Source organism: Triturus cristatus, chromosome 6 (assembly GCF_964204655.1).
Source record: "Triturus cristatus chromosome 6, aTriCri1.1, whole genome shotgun sequence".
Lineage (NCBI taxonomy): Eukaryota > Metazoa > Chordata > Amphibia > Caudata > Salamandridae > Triturus > Triturus cristatus.
The window spans coordinates 1887536417-1887559147 of record NC_140589.1 but is presented as its reverse complement, the minus strand read 5'-3'; the positions used below and the strand labels follow the sequence as shown (position 1 = coordinate 1887559147).

Genomic DNA, 22731 nt, shown 5'->3' with positions numbered 1-22731 from the left:
AAAGATTTTCTCGAATGCTGGACAATCCCTCTCTGGGATAAGCTGTGGCTCAAAATCCATAAAACGTCCAGAGCCGCTAATACATCTCAAACCCTTTATTATATTTATCATTGTCTTTTATTTACTGCTGCAAGGTTGGCCTCCTTCACTACAGATGCCTCTCAAACCTGTTGGTCATGCTCTGCCACAAATGCGGACTTAGTACATATGCTTTTTTACTGTGCTCCTGTTAACCGCTTTTGGCATTTAGTTTGGTCTCAAATTAACAAAATTTTTAAAACAAACATTGCTTTTTCCCCCACTAATATCTTTCTAGGCTCTCTTTCACCACTTTGGCCCCAGTCGCCTTCCAATTTTAAGTTGATAGATTTGTTATTGGCAATAGCTCTTCATTTAATAACTTCTAACTGGAAACAAGCGGATAAAGTTACCTTTAGAGCATGGTGGAACGCAGTTTGTTTTCACCATAAACTTGACACCAATTTCAATGCCCGGGTCTCTGTGTCTATCAAAAGAGACCTTTTATGGTTACCTATCTCTACATATTTAACTTACTTCGCCTCACACAACGCTCCAGTGGTTCAAACCTCTGATGAAGTTCGGAAACCTCCATGATACTCATGTTGTCTTTTGATTTGCTTAACAAATATTTTTTATTGATATTCCCTTTGATATGTTCTCTTATTGCAACTTGATTAACAACATTGTCTTTTTCCATTTACAGGAATTTTTCATGTATACTGTTTTTCTTGAAATTTATAATAGTGTTACAGTCACAATGGTTTTTCTTCCCCTTGCTCCTTCCTTTCTTTTACCCTCTCCCTCCCCCCTTTCTTTTCCCTTTTTATTGCTTCATTGAATTATTTTTATTGTTTTTCGTTATCACTTTCATGTATTATATCTTATATACTTGCTGTTTTCTTGCCTTGTATTACATTGGAATTTTGATGAATAAACTTACTGTTAAAACTAAAAAAAAAAAAAAGAGATGGTGTTAACGCGCTGCAAACCTAGTGAATGGTGAGCACAGGAAGGATTGACATCAGGGAGTCAAATTACCCTGTTGTGATGACGTAGCTAAGGCGTATCCGGGCAAAGTGCTCTGTATCAGTTGTGAGGTGGTGCAGCTATATTGGAATGGGGCAGTGGAAGTCAGTGCTGGGAGCGAAGAAACGCAGAGGTGTACTGGGTAGGGAAAACAGGCTTTTAAGATTCCGTAGTTGGTGCCACATTGAGAATCATGCTGAGTGTTGTGTGCAGATTGTGCCTTTCCAATAACTCTGGTCCAATTGTTGTGAGACAGATGAGATGGTGTTTATTTGTCTGTCTATGATCTATATGTTAAATACAATAGGTACACAATATATCTTTCTGACTCCTGAAACAATTACAGACCCATATTCACAAAGGCATTTTTGGGAAGCAGAAGTTCACAAAGGGATTCATGGTGGTCGTAAGTAGATTTACTAGTATGTATCCCTCTTCCAGAAGTGAATGAAATCCACAATAGCAAATCCCAGTCAAAGGGTGGGACGTGAGTATCCCCACACTACTCCCTGCCCTCTTTCTAATGATGTAGAGCTACACAGTCAAGGGCACTAGCAAATCCTCTTTGAGGATGGGAAGGGGAATGGATGATCCCCAGGTTGAAGTCAGAAGATCCATTTCCATGGGAGAGAAATATATTCTCAATAAAATAAAATTGCATTTGCAAAGGAGCCCTATGTGTGCCCTGTGCAGATTCATGTGAAGAACTCTGTAAAGGTGAATTAAGAGCCTTTAGAAAAAGTCACATGATGATCCTGAAAGTACACCTTTAGCAAATTTTCCAAGTTTTGTAACAATGCATTCAGGTCGAAATAGATATCTGCTAGTACTTTTACTCTTTTGGTAAATAAGGTCTAATATGCATAGCTTTGGATGGTTTCCATGTGGTGGAATGGGCAAATATGATGTCAATGAATACCATGATATGTGCAGGCCTGACAACGTCAATACCAATAAATGCAATGTCAATTCATGCCATAATCTATGCCTGTACGACAGCTATGATACAGGCAGTAACAATGCCAATGTATGTCACAATCTATGCACAAATGACAATGTTGACACCAATAAAAGCAATGTCAATGTACGCCATGATTAAGAAATCCATAACTATGACAATACAACTGTACACCCTTTGTTGAGAAAGTCGATAAAAATGATACCAGTGACTGCCATATTATTTTTAGGAGTTTCAGCTTAACTTGCCACATTGCTATTGACCCAAGTCAAAAATAATTGGTCAGGAAGGTCCTACGAGCCACACCCAGGCCTATCAAATAGCAGTTCACATGTGGGGTCTCTCTTAACCCAAAGACAAACACGTGCCCAGAAAAACCCTGACTGATCTCACAGATAGATAGTTGCACTACAAACAAGTCTGAGGCACACACATACACAGGTCGAGGTCGAGAGCCATCCGTGTCCTTATTTGATGCCCGAACTTGTTAATTCACAACTGAGATGCTTTTCAAGGATGCAGAAATCGTTTTATTGTTACTCACAAAATGTATATAATACCTGCCAAAACATGTACACCAAGAGATTTTCCTCTGACTCATTCTGTCAAGACTCTCCCAGCTGCTGTGTTTAATTAAACCAACTTGTTCCTGTTTTGCCAAATGCCTCTTGTCTTTTCATTTCTTTGAGGTGAATTCATATCCAAGCAGCACAAGCAAGTGAGAATAAAGAAATAACTTATTTTATTTGTGATATTTTCTAGATTTGCTGTCAAGAGAGATAAGAAGACAAGCACCAGCATTCTGGAAAATGTCCTAAGGGAGCAAGTGCAAAAAACAAGGTCTTTGCAACAGACAGCTATGTTAACTCGATATATCCCAGAAAATTGAGATAAAAAAAGAAGAACATCAAAAAAACAAAGCCATTTAAGAAGTGATCTGATTGTGAAGCGTGTAAGTACTATTTTTTCTCCTAAAGAATTACTGTACAATGTTCAGCTGTGACTATCAAAACATGACTCATGAATATAATCTTAAGATTACTGAGGGTCTGATTTAAACTCATAAAACAATTCTATATTAGCACATCCCAAGTGTGAGGGGGGGAGAGAGAGAGAGACAGAGAGAGAGAGAAGAGAGATTGGTATAGATGTACAAAAAGTTTTAAAAAAATGAAAAGCAGTAGGATAACTTTCATTTGATGCATATTTATTATCAGCAATATTACTGGGATAGGTCATAAAAAACATGGTGCTGCAGTGCTCACCACAGTCTGTACCTTATCTTAACTAACAAAATACTTACAAGAACCCCAGCTAGAAGGAGATATACAATTTAGGTCTCCAGATTTGTGGCCACAGGTTGTGCTTTTTGAAGGATCAGCTAATCTGCCTGAAACGAAAAACAGAAAAAAGCATTTAAAGGAGAAAATAGATTGAGCTTTACAAAGATTACAGTGATTGACCCTGCCACAGTTACGTTTGAAGTTGTTATATTCCATATAGGTACCATAACATAGGCCCTGGTAACTGCATTGCCCTTCACCTATATTCTTCCCTACATTATACTTGTCATGGTTTACAGGGACTGACCTTTTCCCTAGATTCAACACTGCATTCAGAATGCAGGTTTTCCCTAGTTCAAAATCTCATTCATTATACATGAGCATTCTTGGAAGCACAGCAGGACTACCATCTCCTGTATAAAATCTATGTAGAAAGTTCATGCCCATGTTATTCTTAGGCTTACAGAGTAATGCAGCAAGGCAGGACCCCTGGGGAGACCTATGGGTATATATACATCACATCTTGATAAGATAGAGAGAGGAGACGGAGACTTCCCAGCCAACACACTGACCAAAGACGCTGAGGTTCCTGCATGCAGACACTCCAGCTCGCAGTGGTCTAAACACATTCCTCACGGGGTGTCCAACTCCATACCAGGATTTGGTCCCACAGTCTCTCACTTCAGGTAATGGGGTTGCCTAAATCCTATAAGGATTGTTGGCTTAACACCTACATACATGCTAGGTACACTTAGGTACATCTAGTTAGGGAGGACGAGGAGTACGCATCTTTTATCATGTGTTTTATATACTCTAATGTATTCATGATTATTGCAAGATGGTAGAGCTATACCGTCCATTCACCTTTATAGTACTGCTAATCATTTATATCTTATACTGTCTAACAGTTGTTGCAGCTCATTTATTCTACACCAGAATGACAACTGTTCAATAAATGCCTATTGAAAAATGCCCAGCCTCTTGTATTCGGTGTATCCCTCTGAAATGGACCAAGTAAGCAAGAGTGACTGAGCGAAAGGTAGTATATTGTTTCCACGGTCCTGAGGGATCAAGGTTGTCATGTTCGATGGTTGCCAGGAACTATTCTCTCCTTGGTAAGAGGAGATTCTAGTGCCACTGTGAGCTAGTTGGTACAAAAAGGGCCAGCATACCCGGTGGGGGTCTTCAGAGTCAGTCTGGCACCAATCCTACAGTGTATGTTGTCTAAACACACAGATCCTGTATACTTTTTTATAGGAACTACAGGACAACGTAGCCACCCAGCTACAACAGAGGCCAGTATAGATAGATTGCATTGAAGGAGGTGTAAATTGGTTCTAACATTTCCCAGACATCGCTACTAAATGGTGCTGTTGGATATGCGTTCCTCTGGTGCAGGATATGCGTTCCTCTGGAGCAATGGGGCCTGATGAACTTCCCATATCGGTATTGAAGCAGGATCCTGTCTTATGGAGCAAGATTCTTTTTCCTTTATTTAGAGCTTGCTTCATTAGTAAAACTGTGCCCTCTTCTTGGAAAGAGAGCATATTGGTTCCATTATTCAAGAAGGGCGATAGAGATAAGCCAATGAATTATCGCCAGATAGCCCTTCTTGATGCCATTGGAAAAGTTTTTTCCAAATGTCTCCTATCGCTAATTACTGATTGGGTTGATGCGAATCAGATATTACCCCTTAAACAAACCGGCTTCCGTAAGGGGCATGGTACATTGGATAACCTTACAGCCCTTCAGGTTATTTCGGACAAATATATAAGAGTTCGGGGAGGAGGAGTGTATGCGGCTTTCATTGATTTCTCCACAGCATTCGACAAAGTTGATCGTCCCTTGCTGTGGAGAAAGCTATCTGACTTGGGCATACCCCCTCTTCTATTAGATCTGGTGCGGTCTTTACACACGGACACTTGGTGCCGAGTGTTACAAGGTGGAGAAAGGGGTTTATCGCGGGTTATTCCCTCCATTAATGGATTAAAGCAGGGTTGTCTACTGGCCCCATTACTGTTCTCCCTGTACATTGCTGACCTTCCTGCTTCGCTTTCATCTTGTGTTGGCATAGCCCCGGTAGTGGGGGGATCTTCTATTTCCTGCCTTCTATATGCAGACGATATCCTTATCCTAGATTTAATACCTAAGGGATTAGCTAATCGTCTGCAGGCTTTACATCTTTTTGCAGAGACCCACTACATGAGGATAAATGCCACAAAAAGCAAAATTATGTGCATTACAGGGAAGAAAAAATCTAAATCAGAGAATTTTGGTTGGTCAGTTGGTGGTCAGAAATTGGAGGTGGTTAAGACATATACCTTCTTTGGAAAAATAATTTCGGCCAACCTGAGTGAGAAGCCTCATATTGCTAATAATTCCCGTAAAGCCCTGTCCCAAGGCAAAAGTCTGAGCGCCCTTTTTTCCGCCACAGGGAGAAGACATTTTGCTTGTTTACTGGAGGTCTTTAGGGCAAAAATTCCATCAACCCTCCTGTATGGAATGGAACTGGTTGACTTAAAGCACTGGGGTTTTCTACAGACGGTAGAAGGAAAATTATTAAGGTCTATAACTTCTCTTAACCCCGCCTGTTCTGTGGCTGCCTGTAGACTTGAATTCGGTCTCCGTAGCAGTTGGGCGCAGGGCCTGTCCGCTCTAGTACGATGGGTTGCCAGCCTGGCTAGAGGAGAAACGGGGACTTTGAGATCCCTTCTCAAGGGGGAATTGCTGGGTAGTTTAAGAGAGTACTCCCAAATTGTTAAGAATTTTAGAAAGGCTGTGGCACTTCTTGAATTGGAAGAGAGTACCCTTTTTACTATTTCTCCTTCCCAGCTAAAATCACTTTTGAAACAGGCTTCTTGGGCTCTTTGCTTCTCGTTGAACAAGAAGCCCATGCTAGTAAAGAGGGGAGGTGATCTCCTTGCTAACACATTCTCAATGAAGCTTGCTCAACCCTATGTCACCTGGAACCTACCACATGGTGTTCGGAGATTTTGGTTCCTTCTAAGGCAGGACTTGCTGCCCCTAAATACTCTTTTGGCAAAATGGCATGGGTCTTCTCCCACATGTAACTTTTGTAATATGTCTGCTCAGGATCGTTCTCATGTACTGTTTATATGTCCTGCATTGCGTCCACTTCGTTTAAAGTGGTGAAGACCAATATGCTTGCAATTGGGTATCCTCAATGTGAATTCTTTTTTGCAGGCCTTATATATTCCTCCAAATGAAATGTTTTGCTTCAATATTTTTAACTTTTTAAAAGGTTTTTTAGATATTTATTGATGAAATATGGAGGTATGTGTCGCTGATTATCTTGTTCAGTGGAAAATGCTGTAGCTGTCAATTTTACTTTGAGAATGTGTATTTGTATTTGTGTATCTTGTTTTATGTGGACCTCTTTGGAGTGCCAAAACATAATAAAATAAATTGAAATTGGTGCTGTTGGACTGGTAAATGTGTGCAAAAGTCAGTGAAAGTGGCAAATGTACCATTGCACTATACAGAATTTAGAGATGTTGGTAATAATCTGCACAGGAGCACAAATAAATGCCCTGGTGTGGGGCAATATCAACACAGGTCGTAACTGAGATCGAAAATAAATTCTTTAAAGCTTAAAATACTAGCCATAAATAGCAGTAAGCACACCCACTGTGGGGTTGGTGAGGTCCTTCCCACTAGAAATTATCCCAAATGATAGGCAAAAAAGATGGGTTTTACATAATAATATTCCATGTATATTTGCTAAAAGGAATGTTCTGCCAAAGTGAGTTATTTACACCAACACAATTCATTATCTATATTGTCTAAGTAAATTTAGTAGTGTTACCTACACATGTACCTTTTATTTATATATACTTACCATGATGATAGAGTGGAACATGATATTGTGGATTTAACATCTTTACGAATTGAAATAAAAAAAATAGATCTTTTGACCTACTACCACCAAAAGTCAGTAGGTTTTAGAGGTGGTTTTCAAAGGAGTGGGGGTTAAAACTTATTCCAGTATTCCGTTTTGTAGCAAAGAATTGTATGTTTCCAATAACATATATAAAATGACTGATTTATTATTCTATTGCATTGCCCTTGCGTCACACATAGTGTCCCAAGGAAAACGTAATATTTACATTAGAGTTTTTTTGCGTGGCCCTGTATTGTCTGGTAAATCTTGAGTAACGCAAGGCAGCACAAGTCGCTGCCATGCATTTCTCTGCCCTGGGAAGGAGTTCCATGGGTGGAACGTGGGTGGTCCCATGGTCTACCCATGGGTTTTTGCACACACCCAGATGTACCAAGATTGGTAAGTCCTGTAATGTGTCAAAATGCCACAATTTCGCTTGGGGGGTACAATGGGGAGAAATATCTTTATTTCTACTTGTTGTTTCCTCTTTCTAAGTGTGCTGCACTTTCCAGCACACGTAGAAAGAGGAAGAAAGCCTCCAAAGATTGATTTTGTGCAGGGAGTGTCCTCATCCTGCCTAAAAACAATTCTGGGTGTAATGCAGGCAAAAGCACACCCTTGTGCAAAGGTGTCTGTATTGTTGCTAGACAAAATATTGTGTGCCAGCACAGGCAGAGAACAGGAACTCACAATATTTCAGTAAATCTAGTGCATTTATGAATTAAAAAATTATAAATCTGCCCCAAAGTGCTTAGAAGAAACAAAGAAAACACAGAGAAATAATATGAGTTCTAAATCCTGTCTATGAAACATCAATGGCAATGCTCCTCATTCATTCAAGGGATGCCAATGTGCCAGTTGTGAGCTTGAGATGGTTGTTTTGTTTGGGCATGCCACCATCCAGTACATTCACTGTGCAAAAGATAATCTTAGGTTAGAGTTACTCTTGTGGTTCTTCTTAGGAGATTACTCATGTGTCCGTAGTGCACAATTATTTTGCCATATGTGTGTTGCAGGTCATTTTGAGTCCCAGAGCATCTTTTCGTGCATGGAGCACTTTTGTTAGGACTGGCCCAAATCAAATAACTGCCCTTGGTGATGCATTTGTCCCAGATAATCCCTTCAACCAAAGCTTTGTACATATCAGGCCTGCGCTTGTGCCAACATAGGGCCTTATTAGGATAGGGGTGATCTGACCGCTGACAGGCCATCAGTGGTGGTCCAAACTCTGGCAGCCCTTTGGTTTGATTGGCACAATCCAATGCTGGCAGCCGGACCCACAACTGTTGGATGCAAGACCTCCACCTCTGCCAGGATCAAAGATCTGGACCGGGCGGCAGTCAGAACTGCGTCCCAGTATGGCAGCGGTGCCAAGGCACCACTTTCTGGATTACAATATTCATTTTCAACAGCCTTTTCATGATTAGAACTCCTGTCGGAAAAGGATATGGGGAGCCACAAACAGGGCCCACGTCTATCATGGGCCACTGAAAAGTAGCCCTGGGGGCACATGTAGTCATTCTAACTTTGTGCTAAATTTGTCTTCTCTAATATAGGGCTAGACAAGTTGTAAGTAATTTCCAAGATTCTTTAAGCATTGTGTGATTGCTCAAAGGTGAACTCAAAGGTCCCGTTTAGATCTTGGATGGGATGAATGGAATTTATATTTCGGCGGATGGGATATCCGTCACCATTGTGATGGAGTAACCCCTCCACCAAGATCTAAAGCAGGCCCTAAGCCTTTTTTTATTCTCATTCACTATCAGATAGAGTTAAAAGACAGCCAACCAATGAGAAGGTGGCTGCCTATAGCCATCTGAAGAAACTATCCATCAAACCAGTATAGGAAATCAAATCCCCACACCCTGGTATTCTTGGCATATCCAACTTAATCATAGGAGTCAAAGGGACAGATTTACCAACATTTTGTGCTGTGTTTGTGTCACAAAAAGACACAAACCAGCACAAAATGTTGTTTTTATTATTTACTTTCCAGCACAAAACTTATTTTAAGCTGGAAATTGCCTAAAAGAAATGCAAAGTAGGGCACAGTGCTGCTTTGTGTTACTTAGCATCAAAGGGGCGCTACATAGGCATTCCCATGCAACCACCCATGCTTTTTGATGCAAAACCCAATCTAGCAAAAATCTGAGACAGGCACTTTTCATTTCTCCTTTCTTTTCTGCCTTCACATACAAAGGAGCCAATTACAATACGGCGCGTAAAGCCTCCAACCTTCAGTTGGCGCCTTTAGAGCCGCATCGTAATTGGCCTGTCGGTTTACTTTCCGACCACCTCATTATGTTGAAAGTGATCGGAAAGTAAACCGGCCGGTCATTCCGGCTGTTTCTGACGGGCTCGAGAGCCCGTCCACCAGTTGGAAGCCAGTAAGTAATCTCAAGGGTGGCTCTTTCTACCCTTGAGATTATGATCACGGTTCACAACACGGTTTCCATGACTGTCTGTCCAACATGAAAACCATGTCAGAAAGCATGTTTGGTGGCCCCCAACAGGGACCTCTTTGGTGCACGGCCTCCGTTTGGAAGCCAAAGGGACACTTATTGTGCCCCCCTGTTGTTCCCTGCTCCTTGTGGCAGGCACCTTACGGTTCCTGGCACGGGGTGCAGGGATAAACCACACCTCCAATTTCAAGTTGGGCGCAGGCATTACGGCCTGTTTATGGCCGTAATGCATGCTCCCATAGTGAACATAGGAATGCACCCTACCATTGTTCGGTTGGGGCGACTGGGACCCTCCGTAGTGTTGGTCGGTCCCATGACCGAGTCGGTGTCCGGCGGAAGTGATTCTGCCCGACATCATAATAAGCGCAATGGCAGGAAAAGTTGCAAAGCTTGTCTAGGCATAGTATTTTGTACTGAAAGGGAATCCTTCTAGTACAAAACCTCTGACAGACTCACAAGACACCCTTGCACTCTGGAGCAGATGGGTGTGCATAATGCGAAGCAGCAAAATACTACATCAGTGCTACGGAGAGGAGAGGGGAGGAGAGTGCCACATCTCTGTAGCTATGGTGGTCTCCTGCTCACTCTCAGCCACACAATGCAGCGCAGCATTTTGGATGTTGTGGTGCGTTCCGTGATGAGTGCGTAAATCTGATCCCAAGTCAGGGTTGCCACCTCTCCAAATCATATGCTGCGACCAAAGCTTATCCATTCTCTTACTTTTACTATAATACATGTCCAATTTACTGACCTTATCAACTGATCTCAACCATTGAACCAAGTTTCTTTTTTATATGCAACCATTGCTTACATATCTCTCTCCTGGCCAACAAACCACAAAAACTAATTTAGCCTCGAGAGAAAGCTAGGCCAAGCTGGGCATCAATTCCCCCAAAAAATAATCAAAAGAAGGCTTACCTTGCTTTGGGCTATGCACTGTTCTTAATTATGTTGCTGATCCCCTCCCAAAAGCTGCCCCGCCTTATGCAAGAAACAAACATGGGTATGCCTTTAGTATATTTGGCCACCTTCCTCAGGGTCAGATAGATTCTATGAAACATAAACAAGTGATTTCTTCTTAGGGCAGCCACCTTTACTGTTGAGTGGAAATGATACAGAGAAGACACATGGACACTTGCCATACCTCCGGTTGTTTCTCTACTGGTGAATAACCCTCCAATAAATCAATATGTAATTCTTATCATCCACCTTTGCCAATTTACTATACCATACAGAAACCTTCTTTGGAAAGGGTTTAGAGTCTAGTAACTTCTCATTAAAGTTTCTTCCCTCCTGAATACCTCACCTTTGCTTTGCCCCCTCATTACTTTAATTGCAAACATTTATACTGAGAGAGAGTACCCTTAGTTTTCTCCTGTATAGCCTCCCAAGAAATCAAACTAGTGCTAATCCGCAGCTGCTCCAAGCATTTGAAATATGTGTTAACCAATGGTAAACTAAGCTTGTCCACTAAGAAGGGGGAGTTACAGGCGATTTCCTGATGGGGCATACTCAGAATAATAATCAAAGCCTTACAGTTTCTGGATAGTAGACTAAACCTCCAAGAAAGGCTGCAATCACTTCAACCTCACCTTCCTGAAGAATCTTGGATCACCAAATGTATGTAGGGAATTTCCCTGCACATCTGTGCCATGCATAACTGCATGTAAAGCTCCAAAAATACAATCCTTGGGACTGCGTACCAACATTTTCGAATTCCGGAATTGAAAGGAAAGATGATACAGTAAGACATCTGGTAATTAAAATCAAAGTCTCTTTTTTTTTATAGTTTTCCAACTGTACTCTGAAAACTGTGATACAAATCTAATGGTATTATTTACATCTCCAAGAGAAATCAGAAAGAGTGACCTTCCGGTTATATATCCTGTTACACACCAATAATAATACACCTGAAACATATCATTTTATAAAGGAGTAAATACTATGTAAGGGTTGGGGAGTTTGGAATTTCAGGCCTATGGGCAAAAACAAACATGAGTAGAAGGTCATTTGCAAATTACCATTTGCCACCTTGGAAATGGTCAAACATTTAATCCTCATCAGGGCAGGGTGGAAGAGGAAGAGAATACCACTAAAGTTCATCCGGGTATAGGAGAAGGGGTTCCTTTACAGGTAAAAATAATTGCCCATGGAAAAAGAAAAGGGTCATTTTCAAAAAGGGCAGATTTACTAAAATGTCACACAATGCAGTACAGCAGGCAAAAAATCTATGCTGCATTGAGTGAGAAGAAGAGAGCAGGAGAGAGCCAGAGTTACAGAAAATATGCCACTCTCCTCCCTTCTCCCTAGCGAAATTAGCGGTTGTACGTCACGCACACATCTTTTTGAGGCCTGGGTGGTAAATTCCGTTACGCTCGCGGAATTTGTGGAATTTTGGTAATTTTGCGTTCTGCGGAGAACACGAAACTGTCCAAAAATCTGCATTCTGCGGCTTGCCGGAATTTTGTGCTTGTTTGCGTTCTCAAAATGCGTGTTCGTGAGATAGTTCCTCCGAGCACACAAACAGCATTCGCGAACAGGAAAAATGCATAGCGAACAAGCAATTCCGCGAACACGAACATGAACATGAACACTGCAAATCAGTCTGACCCTGTGCCTCATGGGAACATTCCAGGCACAGGGTCAGACTGATTTGCATATGGCCATGTCTGAACTGGGGTGGCAGAGTGGGCTAAAGAACGGTGATGGATTAAACCCAGATCAGTTGACTGGGAGTGAGTGCTTGCAATGTTCAACACTCCGTCCATCATTTCCTTTGGTTTTTGCTTTGTTCGCCATAAGTTGGCAGGGTATGCTCAGACGTGAGTCCCTTGCTCACTTTGCCACTGGATTCAAGCAAGCCTGGCTGAAATGCCAGAAACCGGTCCTAGGAAGCTTGTTTCCGTTCCAGGGAAGACATGGCTTGGCAGTTCGGGCTGGAATGTTCCCATGAGGCACAGGGTCAGACTGATTTGCATATGGCCATGTCTGAACTGGGGTGGCAAAGTGGGCTAAAGAAAGGTGATGGATTAAACCCAGATCAGTTGACTGGGGGTGAGTGCTTGCAATGTTCAACACTCCGTCGATCATTTCCTTTGGTTTTTGCTTCCTTTACAAGATGGGCTGCATAATGGAACATTGCCCTGGAGGGTTGATATTTAGTTTTGAAAGTCTGTCTAGCAGTGCCCTCACTCCATGCAGATACAGTGAATTTGTCCCCAAAGATAAGCCCTAATATTTTGAAATATGGCTTACGAACCTGTACAATTGTTAGAGAGCCACAATACAATAGTTATGATCTTCCTGTTTCATGAGCAGTATTTCCTCACCTACAACACAGCCAATAATCCTCAACCAGAAACTAGAATCCAAGGAAAGTGGGCTGAAATCAAAATGCCCTGATATTAACCATGAGTTTGTCCTCCTCCTGCATTGTAATGAGAACCAATGAGTTTTGAGTTTGTCCCTTCGTCAGTTATGAGCACCATGTCAAAATTGTCTACCAATTTATCATGATCCAACTTCTAGTACTAGAGTCTTAAGTATCCTCACCCTGCATTGTTAAGCTGACCAGCAAATAGAACATTTTGAAAATACAAGGCATTAAATTTCCCTCAAGCTCCATCATATTCCTCCAATGTACGAAACATTTTCCCACACAAAATAAATAAATTGCATCTACACTGTTCATGATATTGCCATTACCAATCACTCCTAGATTATGCCTGGGGCAAGAGAGTGAACATGGGTTGTTGCTATGGTCCTGGCATGTCAGCAGTAGGAAATTCCCAAATGCAAGGTTATTTCATGTTTCCCTCTCTGTTCAATAACATTGAAGAGGGCTCATTTACAAGCCCTTATGGGGCACAGGGTTTAGCCATATCCACAAGGCCAACTAAAGCCAACCTATGTGGCTTTTATGGTCTTGTACATATGGAGTGTGGCAACACAGTGCAAGTTACTGCGTTACCTCACAGTGCATTGGGGAGGCATGCTATGGGCATTGCAGTGGGTGTTCCTACACAACGCCCATAGATTTTCACACATTCCCAGATTTAGAACATGGCATAAATCTAGGAATGCGCCAACATGTGTGCCTTCTCACAGCAGGCATAACGAGGAGAAATGTTTGAATTTATCCTTGTTTTTTCCACTTTCTATCTGACAATCCTGCCAATAACGTAGACACCCATGCACCATGGTGCAAGGGTGCCTGCGTTGGTGCATGGCTGCAAAATGTGTGCAGCTGAAAGTACTGGAATGCACTGTATCTTTTAAATATGGTGCATTCCTGCCCTTTCAAATTGGCCGAAAGCTTTAGAGCTCAAATCCTTGTGGCACTGCCCTACTCCAATTTCTTGTAAATATGCCCCCTAAATCTGCTTTATAAGGTTCACATAAGTACCATAATCCAGTATCTACCAGAAAGTGTTTCCTTTTAAGGGCAGGAAAGTTGTGAAACAGGAAAAGGCTCTTGGGAGGGTCACTCAGTCTGAGAGACAGACCTGTTCATCTTCACAGCTGTGAACCATTAAGTATCTTCCAGTAACGAGCATGACGAAGTTTAAATGATATATAAGTATTTCTATTTTATCTCCAGCCTTTAAGTTCCTCTAATAATCAATCCAGGCCAGGTTCTTGCCAGGTGGTTGGAAAACATGCCAATGTGATACAGGAATAGATAGATGGTTTGCCTCTTACTCAGTAAGGGATGGAATCTTAGCCTATCCTCTAGCCTGCCTCCACATTTCAAGTGAGGGCTTTTGTTGCCCCGTGGCTGGCAATTTACATGTTTTTCAACTTTCACTGAACCCTATTTGTTCACTGTTAAAACAATCACAGGGTTCCTGACTCAGGAGGCTGCTAAGGTTTGAATGCAGACTTCCCAAGGCCCTCACTTCTGGTTGTTATCTCTTTCTAAATCAGCTATTTAGAAACTCAATTATTCACATTTGACTCAATACATTTTGGCCAGACACATTAAACACGGTCACAAAAGAGGTCACAAATCGCACACTAACATCTTGATGTCAGTCTTTAAGTCTGGAATGTCATCTATGAAATAATATGTTGCATCACAAAATCTCCAGTTGCAAAAGTTAGAATAATGACGTGCCTAATGAATAATTATTAACCAGGTTACCATTTACGACTCCCTGTGATTCACTGCAACATAGGAATGGTGCCCTGAAAGGACCAGCAAACCATCATCCCTGCATTATCATTTCCAAACAAGAAACCTTTTAACCCCATTGGTGTTGGCAACAGCCATTGGCCAATGCTGTGGAGGGTTTAAAGGAAAAATCCAGGGGTCGTACTGGAAGTTTCCTTTTTATTTAAGTCAGTGGGGGTTAAGTGGAATTGCTTCTGCTCCTGTCCATACTTCCCTCCTGCCCATCTGTGACTTAGTTGCGCTGGGAGGGTCCAATACTAAGACAGCTTTGAAGGAGAAGAAAATGGAGCAGAATCCAGAAGTAACTTTTCAGGCAGGGGAGTTAAATCTAATAACTCATTTTCCAGTGATTCTGAAGAATGTAGCCACAGACGTGATATCACTTCACCAGCACACTCTTTGCAGCAAAAAGAAATAGAGGCAGGAGCAGGGTAGACTAGTCCTGAGAGCAGGTATGTGCTACAGCAAGCACAGACCAAGTACTCTCCTTGCGCACCCCCCCCCCCCATGGCTCCTAGGATGTTTTCTAACCCACAGCAGCCTGAAAAAATCTAACATTGCCTAAAATCAGCAGGTATTAACAGCATTTCTACTACCCAGCATTACTCCACGCATCCCAGTAAAAATGCTGCCCCACTTCTATTGTTGGGCTTAGTGCTCACAACAGGAATTGATGAAACCAGGGGCAATGAATAAGAAAATCTTTTGAGATGCATGCAAGGGACACCACCCTGGAATACCCTGGGTGGTTAGTCTTAAAAAATGCTTGTGGTTGGTAGGTTTCCATGGGTGGCAGCTGAGTTCAGCCTTGAAACCCCTCTCGCTGATCTATCAAGGTAGCGATTTATAGCCTTTAGCGTTGCGATCTTCTGCCCCCCCCCACACACAAGTGGGGTCTTTTTGTTATTGAGCAATTTGTTTGAATTCAGTGTCGTAGAATTTTTTTGAATCATTATAGATTCTGGAACTTTATCACAAAGAAATGTGAGAAAAATCTACATTTTTCCAAAGCCTGAGGTTCACAAGAGGTTCTAGGTAAGAAAGGCATGAAGATTCACGCAAGTCATGTACCCCTGGACTCTGAGAGGTGTCATGTTTCATGTTTCAGATTTTTGGAGATTTGGTAGGCTTCTATAGGTGCCAGCTGAGTTAGGGTCCGAAATCCCGACCTACCCAAATTGGAATAAATGGGTCAGTTTTCAGTGCAAAACAGTAATGGTTCGATGTTGCCTTTCCTGTTGTATGAGCTAGGTCCACCCACGCAAGTGAGTTTTCATTTTTATAAGGAGAATTGGGGAGAACACTTGGTGAGAGGAAATGTGAGGTCCCCCTCACATATTTTAGAACTCTCTGTCACTGAAATGTGAGGAACATATGTATTTGAGGTTTGAAAGGGCTTCTTGTAAAATCACCTGTTGAGAGCCACTTATGTCATACCACCCATTCCTATTCCAAGTGTCTTGTTTTCAGAAATGTGCATGTTTGGTAGTTTTCCTTAGGTGCTGGCTTAGCTAAGGCCCAACATTTTTAGCTACCTAAATTTGAGTAATAGAATCTCCAGGATGTTGGGAAAAAACACAACTTCACTGTTGATACCTTAAATAGAAAAATAAATATGGAGTATAAGTGTGCAAACTTCACCAAATGGCCCAAAAAAGAATTCAATGATTAAGGGGTTAAACCAGCATGTGCTCTTTAAAGAAACTGGTGAACCTTTAAGAATCAGATTCCTCTTTGGGATATCATTGGATGGAGCAGGCATCGGACCATTGGATCAGTGCCTACATACCCTGAGGCTGGCAACATGGTTTTTGGATCAGTTATTGCCCCAACTCTAGGGTCAGTAATAGATCAATGGTTTTCAACCATAAAAGGGAAACTGATGTGTCATGTGGCACTATGAGAAAACTGCCAAGTATACTTTCTAAGGTCATCCCATGAAGAAGTCCTTTTGTTCATCTCTACTTTTTCCATTGTCTTCGGCTACAGACCTATGTCACTGTGCTGAAGGCAGTCATTTACAGTGGATGAGGGTCTAACTTTGAAAACAAGTAGCCAGGCCCAGTATAATAGGGTCAAACTTTTGCACATCAACTGCTTGTGATTTACTATGAGTTTTGTGTTGTCACTGATGTTCTAATCGCTCAAAGAGCAAAACTACTATTCACAGTAAGTCACAAACCCTCAGGCATTCTCAATAATAATGCCTGAATTAATTTTGTGATTCCTTGTATAGGGCTGCAAATGCAGTGACTGAGGGCCTCCATGGGAGGTCAATCCACCATTCCTGCACTTCAACGAATGCCAACAATGTTTTTTAAGTAGTCCTTATAAGGACATGGAATGACTCCAAAAATAAAAAGTCAGATTTCATGGAATGACATTGTGAGAGTATGAAACAGTCCCATGGGACTCATCCCTTGAATGCCCATGGCTGTCATTCACAAAGTGGAAGCTGTCTGTCATGAACAGCTTGTACTTTGTAAAAGACTGCCTCTGCTTTTCAGGTAATCATTAAATCCAGCGCTTGATTGGCACAGGTGGATGCTGGTGATGGCCAGTGGCACTCATTTTTGGGACCAGAACTTATTTTTAATTCTCAGACTTGGACCTACAGTAAGAGAGAGAAAGTATGGACAGAAAGAAGTAGGAAGATAAAACAGGAAAACAGACAAAAAAGAGACATCCAGCACTTGGTTTTTTCTGACCCAACCATCAGCTATGTCCACCTTGCCTTTCAGCTCAATCTCAACCCTGGCAATCGGATGCCCCATGTTCTTTCCACTGGCTACCAAACCAGGCTTAAGGTACTTTCTCTTATCCATAGTGTGGAAGGTTACAGTATCCCTTGAGCAGCCAATTCCTCCCATTAATACCAACTTCTTGCACAAAACCCATTGTTTGTGAATGAATGCTCTTCAGTGCATCCAGGTCTCTGTCACAGATGTCCATAAATACTAGGTATAGGGCAACCGGGCCCTCTCAGGTCCCTCTATCCATGTGTAACATGTTTTCTATCATGGGTGGTGTTAGGTCAGGCTCTGTCATCTGCCAATAGCACTTAATGTGTCCCACCTTGTGACACTTAAGCAATTAACCACTTTGAACTTTTAAGGACTTCTTTTCCATCCCTTCTTATGATTCTCCTTTCCAGGCACAGCTTTACTATTCCCATGTTTCCTCGTTATCCTTGAATCTCGTAAGAGTTCTTCTCCCCATTTCGCTTAGGACCATGCTGCTGTAGCTGTCTTTGAACCCTGTTAGCTAACCACTGTGGTAAATATTTAATTACCTGTACTATTTTTGATGCGGTAAAATCTAGTAAGAATAACTCAGTAAAATAAGAGGCAGAATCCGTGATATTAGAGGTTCTGAAAGGGCTTTATTCCTCTACAAAAGAATTACAGTTCGAACTGTAGGCATCATATTCCATCACCACGAGGGTTCAGGAAGGGAAGGCAATACATTATTGACAGTTAATCATATTTATATGAAAAGAATTACATTAAGACAGATGCAGGAGGCGTAACAGCTGATAATACAGATAAGAATACACATACGTAATAAAAAAAGGCGTACATATAGGCGTAACTAGAAACGTCATTATACATGATTTCACAAATGGGTGGATCCATAAGAGAATCCTGCAATGTCAGCAGAAATAATTGGCAGAGATGCGCGCGCAGCCGCATGACGTGTGATTGACGTGCAACTAGAGGGTGAAGGGGACTTGACATTTAGCTCTACATGTGGAGACGGGAGTCTGGGGGGTCAAGTCAACCTAAATCCCAAATCATATCTAATATCTTATGTTTAAAGAACTGTGTTATCCAAAGGAAAGGTCTCTCGGACGAAATCTATTCTATACTGACTGTTAGTGCGTGTACAAGCGTCTAAGTGTCTACATGAGATGCGAGGGGGCAGAAATCTTCCATGGTAACAGGGGCTATGAATTATTTGCATGAAGACAGTGAAACCGGAAGAATGTTTACCTAAACTACTAGACAGGAATGCATTGGATGAGGAGCGGAGCAGATAATCTTGAAGGTGAAATACAGTTTTTGGCAGGCAAACAGGCCGAGTCAGGCACCGTTTGCCGCGCAGGGAGTAGGACAAAGTTCATGGATACAGATGCGAGCTCAGACTGGAGCTGTCAGAGGTAGAAGGCAGGAAAAGGCTTGATGGCAAAATTCAGGGCCTACTCGCCTGAACTGCAAAATGATGAAAGTGAACCACATAAAGTCGGTGGCCTTTCATACTTAGGAACGGAATATCTGACCCATTCATGGCGGATCTGAAAGAGGACATGTTAACGGTGGACGCACATATGTTTGCGTCTTCAAAACTGGAACTGGAGGGAACATACATGTACTTGTAGCATATACATGGAGCCGTTGGGGTCTAAGATAGGGGACATAACTGACCAGAAAATTCATATTTCCTCATTCCCTCCTTGTCCCCTACGGACCCTCAGGAGATATCGATCTTCATCAATCCATCAATCTGTTCATATAGCATATGTTGTTCTTCTTTCTTCTTCCGAGATCTCGAGCGAAAACTTGGATGTGGAATACACGATGTGGCACACAGACCACAAATCGCTGGCCCACATTGTAGACATAAGCAGCAACTGAATAGTATGAGAAAGCCAATACCTAGGAAGGATAGGATCCTCCATCCCCAGGCTGACAACACGCTCCAGAACCAACCGGACCAAGTCCAGGTGCCTGGACTCTGGTGTATCTGGCTTACAATCTTATGAAGACGAGTTATGGCTTTATATACAGATGGCGAGTTTTCTGGTATGAATACGCAGCAACTTGATCCGATGACCCTACAAGCTCCGCCCCTATCGGCCAGGATGACGTCAAGGACAAGACGATTTTGAAGAACAACAATCCGCATCGCAGACTGCTCCTCTGTTAAGTTGCCTAAGGCGGAAGTAGTTTCATTTACTACTGCTTCAAGGGTTCTAGTCAATCTACGTATCAGCTTACTATTAGTGACTGTACCTATATAGGGAAAGAAACCTTTATTGAAATCTGTATATTGTTCCCATGCCGTTTCAGTGTAATCGACAATCGGGAGATCTCTCTGTTGTCTATCGTGTACTAAATGGGTATTTCTGTGATAATCAGGAGGGGCTAGGAAAAAAGGTGGCAGAAGGAATGCGATGTAACAGGTACCATCCCAATCTAGAGGTAACCGTATATATGCAGTCTGGCCACATATGAAGTAGGAATGACGAGACGCTCTAAATGTAGACTTGCCTTGATCACTGAATTCTATTACAGTGGTACATTTACTATGGCCCATGTGTATTGAACCATTCTTTCTTACACATAATTCACCTTTAACTGGAAATACTGACATAGCGGGCAAGATTGGTGCAGCTTCGGATTCAACATTCAGAATCATGAGGTTAAGTGTAAAATTACCTAATCCATATACTTCATTTTCTAGATCAGTTCCTGTTCTTTTGGGAAGTCCCTCCTTGTTAGGATAACAGACTTTAAGTAAAACTAGGTTCAGGTTTCCCCATACCCAGTTGTCTTGATAAACTACTGAATTTGAATCTAGGGAATTAATCAAACTAAACCATGCTCCACAGGAGCCATTGTGTGTGAACGGATACGGAAAGAGAGGCAGAACTCCCTTATAGTTCTGATAGGGAGGGAGTCGGCCACATATCCAACAATTGGTAGCATTGCTGGTCTGATGGGAATGATGTAACATACTAATGAAAGTGTTATTGCGCAGCGCAAATCTATAGGACAACTCATGCGGGGGTAATTCACTAAAAGAATGTTCAGCAGTAGCATTATAAACACGTTTAGAAATAGGGTAATACATATGTAATAATACACTTGTGATGATGATCAGAAGACTTAGAAAAAACAAAATTAATAATGTTACTGTGCAGTGACTACGAAGTGATTTACAATACGCATGCTTTTTAAGCTGTATCTGTCTATTTCTCTCTCTATTTCAGTCTAGAGGATACATGTCAGAGACAAATTCAACCGATTCACCTTGGAGAGGACTTAAACAATCAAATTGTCTGACTTGCTAGACCTTAGTTTCAGTTTATAGAGTTTGTTTTCCGTTGGTTCAACCAAGGGGAGTTTTGAGTCAAACTGTGAAGGAATGCAGGGCTGAGTGTTCACATCGGACGGTAGTCCATAAAATTTCTTGATATGGCTCGAATGCAACCACCCTTTACGTCCCTCGATCTTCACGGCTGTCCTTGTTGTTAGCAAGACGAGTTTAGGCGACTGCCACCTAGGCTCAAGTTGGGTCTTCCGGTCGAAATTCCTCACTAGCACAAGATCCCCTGGAACCACGTCATGGGGCTTCACCTCAGTGTTATCGGGAAAAGCTGCAGCTACCTGTGAACGACAAGATTGTAGTGCAGACATCAAGGAAGCCAGGTAATCTGTCAGCATATTACTGTCAACATCAGTTATTTTACGGGGTATAGGCGTCCCCCACATATTTGGTGGTCTACCGAAGATCACCTCATACGGGGATAGCCCTGTTCGAGAATGTGCTACCATTCTCATGTAAAAGAGTGCAACTGGTAAGGCTACTACCCAATCGACACCTTTTTCTCTACATACTTTGGACAATCTAATTTTCAGAGTTTGGTTATGACGTTCCACGAGACCTGCTGCCTCGGGATGTCGGACACAGTGGAATTTCCATTGGTAACCTAACAAAAGTGAAACGTGTTTCATCAGTTCGGATGAGAATGGCTGGCCGTTATCTGAATATACAACACGTGGTAAACCATACCGTGGGAAGAATTCTCGAACTAACTGTTTGGCAGTAGTCGGGGCAGTGTAATCTGAAACCGGGTAGGCTTCTGTCCAACGGGAAAAAGCACAAACAACTACGAGAACATATTTGAATCCTCGACATCGTTCCATCTGGATATAATCCATCTGGAGGACTTCAAAAGGGTGATCAGGAGGTTGAAATCCACCCTGTTCTACGGGAATGCTTTTACCTGGGTTAAACTGACAACATATCATACAGGTACGAACTTTTTGTTTAGCTGCTGCTCGTAAATGCTTGTTGAACCAAATGTGTTGAATGCTGTCTAGCATAGCTTTTTCTCCTAGGTGCGCTGGACTATGTATTGTGTTAATGATGACTTGAACCATGGAGTCGGGAAGAAACCATATAGATTTTTCCTTCGTCATCCATCCTTGATCCGTTTGGATCCCTCCTAATTCAGTCCATTTCTTTATTTCTTCTGGTGTAGCATGTGTCTGTATGTCAATTACATCAAGTGCGGGATCCTTAACTGTCATGCAATGTGTTGGTGTCGGAACTATTGTCTTTGTCGTGTCAGTTGTGTGAGTTTGAGCAGTCTGTTTAGCTGTTCTGTCAGCTAGGTCATTACCCTGAGAAATGATATCGGTAACTTTCGTATGGGCTTTGCATTTCATAATCGATATTGCAGTGGGTAGATGTATTGCATCTAATAAAGCTTGAATGAGAGGTCCGTGTTGGATGTGGGCACCGTGAGAAGTTAAATAACCTCTCTCTCGCCACAGCACGCCGAAGTCATGGACGACTCCGAATGCATAACGTGAATCTGTGTATATGTTAACTTTCTTATTTGTGGCTTGAATACAGGCTTGTGTCAGAGCGATGAGCTCTGCTGCTTGAGCTGACAAAGTGTTAATACAATTTGTTTCAATGACTTCAGTGTCTGTTGTGACTGCATACGCGGCCACTAACTCTCCTGTATTTGTTCTCATGCATGAACCATCTACATACAACGTCAGGTCTGGGTCTGACAATGGGATGTCTGTCAAGTCTTGTCTGGGTTTCGTCGTGATAGTAATAACTTCAATACAATCATGCGCTAATGGGTCTGGTCCGTTTACTGGCAAAAG

The 22731-nt window shown here is 42.1% G+C and overlaps 1 protein-coding gene across 1 annotated transcript in view; it reads right to left on the bottom strand.

Moving 5' to 3' along the window:
• Nucleotides 1–22731, bottom strand: part of LOC146822305 (protein LEG1 homolog) — a 282602-nt gene that overhangs the window by 160422 nt on the left and 99449 nt on the right. Inside the window, exon 2 of the mRNA XM_085613393.1 lies at nt 3309–3395. Coding sequence (XP_085469519.1) covers nt 3309–3395 — 87 coding nt within the window. The remainder of the gene's footprint in view (nt 1–3308; nt 3396–22731) is intronic.